Source organism: Chaetura pelagica, unplaced genomic scaffold (assembly GCF_000747805.2).
Source record: "Chaetura pelagica isolate M959 unplaced genomic scaffold, ChaPel_1.0 scaffold207, whole genome shotgun sequence".
In the NCBI taxonomy this organism is placed as follows: Eukaryota; Metazoa; Chordata; class Aves; order Apodiformes; family Apodidae; genus Chaetura; species Chaetura pelagica.
Window position 1 is genome coordinate 4,205,833 of NW_009953929.1, and position 8,488 is coordinate 4,214,320.

At 36.5% G+C, this 8,488-nt stretch overlaps 1 protein-coding gene across 1 annotated transcript in view; it reads left to right on the forward strand.

Annotated features, from left to right (window-relative positions):
• The window catches only part of U2SURP (U2 snRNP-associated SURP domain containing), a 32,989-nt gene extending 24,720 nt beyond the window's left edge, over window positions 1-8,269 (forward strand). Inside the window, exons 22-25 of the mRNA XM_010001649.1 lie at window positions 2,803-2,913; window positions 5,325-5,443; window positions 6,264-6,440; window positions 7,753-8,269. Of these exons, the coding sequence (XP_009999951.1) occupies window positions 2,803-2,913; window positions 5,325-5,443; window positions 6,264-6,440; window positions 7,753-7,891 (546 nt within the window). The 3' untranslated portion in view covers window positions 7,892-8,269. The remainder of the gene's footprint in view (window positions 1-2,802; window positions 2,914-5,324; window positions 5,444-6,263; window positions 6,441-7,752) is intronic.
• Window positions 8,270-8,488: the final 219 nt, after the last annotated feature.

Consider the following 8,488-nt stretch of genomic DNA (forward strand, 5'->3'; position numbering starts at 1 on the left):
GTTTACCTTGAATTTAGGAGAGATGCCTCCTTACGATTAGTGACAAACACAATCCCAATGTTGGAGCATTTAGTAGCAGTTGCTCACAGGAACTCCAGTGCTATTGGACACTTCAGCACTGCAGTCTCTGAAAACCTCTAAACTCTGCTGTGGGAGACTGCATTTTTCAAAACTGTGCCAAAACATTGTAATACTAATTTCTTAGACACAGCAGTCAATTCAGTTAGGTCCTTAAGCAGGTTTAAGCCAAAGTTGTAAGGATATATAACACTAGCATCGTATGCTCTATGAAGAGATCAGTAAGAAGAGAGTTCACTATGGCAAATATGCTGTAAATAGTGGAATGGCAAAAGCTAATGGCTAAATTTTATATACTAATTTTGAGCATGAGAATTCTTGAGATAATTATTTTCTGGACTTTGGGACCCAAGTGCTTCCTTTTCTTTTAAGATATACAGTGGTGATGTTTAAAGCAAGTATCAAAAGCTTCTATACGTGAAGGTCTAGGATGAGCTGATCTGGTCTAACTGCTCAACGTCTGCTGAAAGGGAGTATCCTGATCCTACCTGTGAGATCGGGCACCTGCTCATTCTTCCCCTGAGCCAGTACATCTCATTAATGCAGGGAGAAAAAAATTGAAGGTGAAAGGTGAGCTTTTGCTGGATTAGGGAATTATCTGGCTTATGGAAAGCTCAGCCAAGCACTGCAGCTGCTGCAAGGGCAGGGTGGAGGAGGAACCCTTTTCTTGGGGTTCAGGAGTGGAGAAGGAAGGTGGAAGAGAATGCTCTTCCTGTAGTTAGCTGTTGATATCATCTCAGCATTTTGTAACACTTAGTCACTTTTTCTAGGGGATATACTAGAGCTGATTTCCTCTACCCACAGCACCTTTCTAAAAGGAGTCAATTTACATGATTCAAAGGGAGATGCAAAAGTACGTGGGAGAGATCTGTTGGTGATTGGTCTGTAAAAGACCACGGCTGTCTCGGGAAACCATATGGTCTTAACACAGTTGATGTTTGAGGAGGTGTTGAGTCAGTGGGTTTTGTATGGGCTTTTTGTAATTTTCCTCTCTCTTTAGGCACCTTCTAAAGATCACTATTTAGTTCCCTCCCCTCTGCCCAGTTATTGAAAGTTAAGTGCACATAGTTCCTCTTAGCATTTTAAATGTCATGCCACCAGTGGGTTGTGTAACATGCATGTAAGATAGGCCGTTAGAAGCTCAGGATTTCTTTACATCCAGATTAGCTTATTAAGTTAAGTAAAGCCTGTTGATTGGATTCCTAGTTTTCTTTCATTTCTGGTTACTTTGGGCTATAGACTTAGGCTTGCTTTCAAAATACGGTTGAACAGAGAGAGTGTCACAGCTTTGTTGGCTAAAAATGTAAAGAAATCAAATCTTGTCAGCTCCATCGTGTTTGAGTCTAAAATGAAAAATGTGTTGTGGGCATAAGCTCTGTAACTGCAGGGTATCCAGCTCAAAGTAGTGCTGTCCTTAGCTGGGTTTTATGTTCTTTAACGTATTTTTTCTTGTGATTAGTTTGTTTTTGTGATGCCTTTCCTTTCTGGCCAGTCAGTAATTGGAGGGGCTGATTAGAATATATGGTATTTTCATATCCAGTCTGGCCTACTGCTTCTGAGAGGATAGAAGAAAGCTTCAGGGTTTGATTTTGTGCCTACTTCATACTGGGGATTTGAGGACCTGGAGAGTAAGAATCCTTTCAGATAACCAAAGTGGGCAGAGTTGCAAAGTCTTTTTTCTGGTGTATTTTCAGTATGGAAGAGTTAAATGTTTCTAAAGAGAAAATTATTTTTTGTTTGCTAAAAATGAAACCTCAAGCACTGGAAAATTCTACTCATATATATATATGTGTGTATATATATATGGATGTGCAGGTTGGTATTGAAACAGGAAATACAGGAGAGTCAGAGCATAAACATAGGGAAGACAGCTGACAAATACAATGTGACTTATTACCAAGCTCCTCCCAACCTCCCCCCAAAAAAGAGATGACACCTCATCCAAAAAAAACCTGAAGGATTATTTGTAAAAGGCTGTGTCAGTAAGAATAAAGAATTGACAACTGATAAAAGATGTGAGTGAAGTTTTATTACATGATTCAACTTGGGGAAAGGTTTTAGTGTATCTAGAGAAAAAAAAAATCTATATGGGAAAATTCTGACTTTTGTTTCCCTTTGTGACTCAGTTGCCAATATTATTGCCATAAATTTAGGGTTGCATTTAGCAGCTCTAGTGAGCTGAATTTTGTTGCTAAGTTTGATAGCACAAGAAAGAGTAGTATGTTAGTAAAAATCACTTCTTTCAAGAGGAGATGCATTTGTTTTATGTTTTAATTATGTAAGTAATTTGATTTTAATATTTAGGGTTAAATGTGAAAAAGGCAGTTTCTGAAGGAGAATTTGGAGTAGACAAGAGAATATGAAACAATAGATTAAGACACCTGCAGTAAATGATCTCATTTTGAAAGAAAAAAACCCCAGATAATGATCTAAGAAGTACAAGGGTTCCGTGTTCTAATGATGGGAATAGAATTTAGTAGAATACAGAAAAAAATCCCTTTATTTTTAGTTCTTAACTTGTAAACAGCTGCAGGTGCCTGCAGACAAGTATGCGGTTTTGTCGCTCTGATCCAATTTAAATAAAATCAGTATCTTTTTGTGCACAAACTTGTATAGAGAGAATGAAGAATACAGATTATAAATCATGGAAATTTCATTTTCAGCCACCTGCCTAACTGGATAATAAGAAGCCAAATAACCTAATGGTCAGTATTATTTTCACAGCTTAAGGTGATGAAGTTTCAGGATGAGTTAGAGTCTGGGAAAAGACCCAAGAAACCAGGCCAGAGTTTTCAGGAACAGGTTGAACACTATAGAGACAAGCTGCTCCAGAGGGTAAGAAATGTTCTTAATATTTGGCTCTGATTCTGTGCTAGGCTTTTATTGAGCTTATCAAAGGTAAGGTGGCATTAATTGTAACAACGTATGGTTCTTGTTAAAATTCTACTGTAATGTCAAACTGCATGTCTCTAAATTCAAGTGCGTTTTGGCAGGGTAGATGTAATTTCTTTTCTATCAAAATCAGGTGGTATTTCACACTGTACACATGGGTATCATTAGAATATATTGAAACCTAAAAGATCCTACCACATAAAGCAAACCATTAGGTGTGGGAAAGGAAGGGGAGAGCTGTCAATTGAAGACATTCATCAGACTTTTCATTTTGCTTTTAGTAACTGAACTGTTGTGCTAAAGGCTTCCAAAGAAAGAGAAGGCATAGCATTTAAGCATCATATATGCTTCTGATTCTCCAAGATTTCCTGCATAACTCCAGCTTACACTGTCACCCAAAAGTGAATAATTCTGTACCATTTCCATTTTTTAGTAGTCCTCTCTGGACTATGAAGTCAGAGTGGCTTTAAAAATTAGTATCACATATGCGATGTCACGTGATCTGAAGTCTTTGAAAGGACACGTAACCTATTTGGACAATGTGTTCAGTGAGAGACTAAGTGGCAGTTGCTTCTCTAATCTTGTTTCACAGCCTGACAGATCAGTGATGAAGTTAGGTACCCATGCAGTTTTTTGAAAACTAAATAGAAATAGGCAGTTTGCACCAGGTTTGTCTGTCACTTTTTCTTTGGGTTATTTGGTACTCAGTGTCTGACTAATTCACTAAAGTAATTTTGCACAGTGCCTTGAAGATAGAAACTTGTAAAAATTTAAGAAAGCTGATCACTGAAGGAGATTTACACATTTGGAGGCTGATGTTAGAAGTTAAACTTCTAACAATTTCTATAAGTAACCTTCCTTTTAAATGTAGTTGTATCCTAAACCGTTTTGCCTTGTCAGTGCTTTCTGTAATTGAAGAAGGTATTTATACAGTAAGCATAGAATGTTCAGTGTGACAGTAGCTTAAAAAAACAAGTTGTAATCCTAAGAACAGTTAGATAGCTTCTGTTGAATTAGTTCAACCACATTGCAATATTTTAGGTTTTTAATCATTATCTTTTCTCACTGTCTATGATGAAGGTAATGTTTAGTAAAGAAATATTTCATGATAATGGACATTCTTTAAAATAATAACAACACCATTGTTAAGGGAATAACTTTTATATTTTGCTTTAATGCCATAATAACCTTAGTTTGGATAGTAATAATGATTATGATAACAATAATAACAATAACAACAACAACAGTTCTCATGGCATTTCCCACAAACTTGGTTGCCCATTGTTTTTTGTCTGATTTTTTGTCTAATTCATTTACTATAGAATGAGTTTTCCAAGAGTGTATTGTTATAGTAGTAGGAACATATGGCTATTTAAAATATTGTTTATTACTACTTCTCACGACAAAATACTACTTATGTTATCAAATAACATCTTCAAAGCCCATTGATTTTAGTGGACTCTTTCCAATAGTTTGCAGTAGTACCTATATGATAAGGGACACAAATTTTACTCATAAGTCTTCCAAGATGTGAGGCTTGATTAGTACAGCTGTCCTGGTATGTCCTGCACTTGTATTACTCACCCGCCCCACCCTTTAATTTCATTTGGCTAAATCACCCCTTCTTTGACTTCTTTATGAGGTATGCAGGAAATAGCTCTATTTTTTGCCATGGGAGGGACTTTTTTTAATATGCCATAACTGAAAGAAGTACAGTTCTTGATCTCTGTGTTCAGGCTTGCTGATGCTTTATTTTTGTATAACTAATTTTCTAACTGTTTGACAGACAAACAATGTGTGCTCAGGGTATATATTTTCTTTCACAATAGCCCTGTTGGTATATAGAAATTGATCATATTTGTGGGACTTTTTTTTACAGAGTAGACCTTATTTCAGACTCCTGTTTGTATTTCTGTTTTCTCTTCATAGTGTTTTGTAGTTAGGAGATGGTCCCAATTTTCAGTTTGGATTAATGAAGATGAATACAAATATTTTAAGTAGAAAGAGGTTCCTGGTACTCTATCATGTTTAAATAGTTTAGAAAACCTTAGAGCTGTAAAGTTTCCTTGAAATTTGTAAAATTGAATACTGTTCATTTCCAATTAGATACTTAGACTTTCTGACACAGGGTGACATTTTTCATGTTTGTGTTACAATAAATGCTTCTGCTGTGTACGAAACAGTAATAAAGATTTGGAGAGTGGTTATGGTGTGACCACTAGTTCTTTCTGAGACTGTGTGTTGTGTTCCTTCAGTACTCAGTGCTTTTATGCTTGGTGGTGGTCAGCTTGATTGTCTTTACATAATAATTACTCACACCTCGCCTGAATTAATGAACGCTTCTAATAATTTAGGAAAAAGAAAAAGAGTTGGAAAGAGAACGAGACAGAGACAAGAAGGACAAGGAAAAATGTGATTCCAGATCCAAAGATAAGAAGGAAAAGGAGGAATGTACACCAACAAGAAAAGAGAGGTATGTTTTTCCTTGGAGTAAAGTGGATGGAAGGGAAAACCCTGCAGTTAATGTCTTTATATATGCAATGGCAGCCTTGAAAATACGTTGTATCATGCATCTTACTTTAAAAGAAAAGCACAAAGCCATGCAAACAAAAATCCTCCGGAACAGAAAAAAAAAACCAACAACCCAAACCCCACATGCTTTGAATCTTAGAACGTTTTTCTAAATTTTAAAGGAATTGTAATTTTTTTATCATGCCTCAGGGGACGTACCCTTTGAACTAGAATTACCTTATGGCTCATTTTGGCCCTGACTAATGTTCTGAAATAATGACCGGCTGAAAAAGCCTTATGTTTAACTCTCAGCAGTAAATTCACAGCAGTGTATTGGTCCAAAATGTACACAAACTGTACATATCACAGATTATTTGTGGCAGTTTATATATTATTCATCTCATTTAAAATAAATTTCAAAACAGCTAGTTTTAGGGTAGTTGATTGTACACTCTGATCTTCCAATACTTGTATAGCAGAACTCTTCCATGTTATTAAGTGTAGATACAGTACAATGCCTTGCTTTTCAGGAAACTATGAGAGAATGTTTTTACACTGCAACCAATAAAAATGAGTCACAGCCTTAATTTTTTTTCAGCTAGGAAAAGTCTGCCTGCACATGTTGAACTTGTTCGGGTTTTTAAAAAATTTCTTAAATGGATCTAATGTTGCATTGGCAAAAGAAAGTATCTACAGAAAGGAATCCTTCTTATTAATAGGCATTTTCACTTGCGTCTCTGTCTGTGTATGTGAATGTCCGTGACTTTGTTCCCTTCCCAAAGGAAAAGGCGGCACAGCGCCTCCCCCAGCCCGTCCCGCAGCAGCGGAAGCCGCCGCGCCAAGTCTCCATCCCCGAAATCAGAGCGCTCGGAGCGCTCGGAACGGTCCCACAAAGAGAGTTCACGTTCTCGGTCATCACATAAAGATTCTCCCAGAGATGTCAGTAAAAAAGGCAAAAGGTAAGCTGGTATTTTCTGTATTCCAGGTGGTAGGAAAGTTAAGTGTACAGGTGTGTTTTGGTTGTTTGGGGTTTTTTTGTGTGTTTTTTATCAGAGCACATTAGATATGCAAGTATTTCCTCTCATAGTGGACTATTCTAGTGTTCCTGGTTAACATCTTTGACACTTGGTGTTTGAAATGTGCACAGCCACCTGCCTTGATAGCTCAAGGCTGTTCACTTCTATTTTCTTGTTTACCTGTTTACTAATAATTTTGAGAAATACTGCTTTCAACCAAAGCATCTTGCTGCTTTATTAGGTTTGTTTTGTTTTTTTTTCAAAAGACAAATCCTCTGTAGTCCATAGAACTTCCAGAATTATAGTGAGCATACAGTCTTTCACAGATGATTTTCCTACATTAAGCTCCTCTTCTGTGGTTGGTTTTTTAATGAAAAAAATCTAGATAGGATACTGCTCATGTATTTTTGTTTCTGAAATAGTTATTGCCCAATCTCTAGACTTGACACAAATATTTGTTCTCTAGTTAATGTTAAACTTGGAGTGAGATTTTATTATTGTATTTGATGCTCTTGTAGCGCAACACTCAAAAGTTCAACTTCCACTTCTCTTAGACGTGTAGAGTATTTTATTGATATAAGAATCCTCAGACATACTGAGGAAAATTGATGCTGTTGAAAGAAACATAATACGTACTTACAGTAATCAGATTCTTGTGCTATAAGTTAGGAATTCTAGCAGAAGTAGAAAAGTATTTGAGTTTTGGTTGTGTTTTTTTAAAGTTTGTATGATATAAATATTGGATTATATATATGATAGATATGTATCAGATTAATGCATTAGGTGTGGGTGAGATGGCAGCAGATTCAGTGTACATTCTTTCTCTGTGAGGTTACATCACAAGCTGGAGATGTTTGAGAATCCAAAGTACTTGTTCAGCGTAATGCAATTCAATATAATGTTTCATTTCTGTTCTCTTCTGTATGGATATAGACTGCTATTAGTACAAGAGCAGAGGTGGCTGAGGTATATGTGGGGGGCTGTGAACTCCTTATGTTGTTTTAAGAGGGTAAGAGTTGGTGTTACTTTTCTTGTGGATCCAAAGCACTCGAGGTAAGCCCATAATATGTTAAAAACCTGAAAATGCAGGAAGTTGTCTTTTTCTCAAAAGCAAGATACCCTTCTAGAAAGAGTATCCCCGTACCAGAAAAAGGTATTTTCTACCTTGTTTAGCTCAATAAATGCACACCAAATAACTGCAGAAAAATTTGATGTTATCAGTTAGTATTTGACATAAAATTTTATTCTTTTGCAGGTCGCCGTCTGGCTCCAGGACACCCAAAAGATCAAGAAGATCACGATCCAGGTCCCCTAAAAAATCAGGGAAAAAATCCAGGTCTCAGTCTCGTTCTCCTCACAGATCTCACAAGAAGTCAAAGAAAAGCAAACACTGACGATGTTAATATTTTTTATGATGCTGTCACTTACTGGAGATGCGGTTTTGTTTTTGTGCCTGAACAGTCTGTTAAAAAAACAAAAAAGCATTCCTGGTTATTTTTTTTGGTGAATGCACGTGTATACTCATGAGTATCTGCATCTGTAGACCTGTCATTGTTTTATATTGTACAAAATATCTTCATTGTGACTGTTTCCCAAATGAAACATTTTTGTGTCTAGAAGTTTCATCAGAAATGTGTGTAACTGATCTGCTGGCAGTAGTGATATTTTGTTTTAGAATGTTGTGACATAGCAGAAATAACTGAAATGTGCCCCCTTTTTGTAGCTTTGACAATTTGAATTAGATTTCAAATAAAATCTGAACAGAAAATTAAGATGTTGTTGTCTTGCCCCACTGGTGATACAGCTCTCTAAAGGAATTTATAGTTTGTTTGGAAGTACTGTGTATTTCAGACATGCTACTGTGCTTAGGTCTTTCAGTATAGTGGTAGCTCTGTTCCTGTTCTCTCTAGTTTGACTAGCCAGATAAAAGCACCTTTTGAATCCAGTGGATTGGTTTTCTTTCCTACTGTGATGTGTTGCTTTAAGAGCAG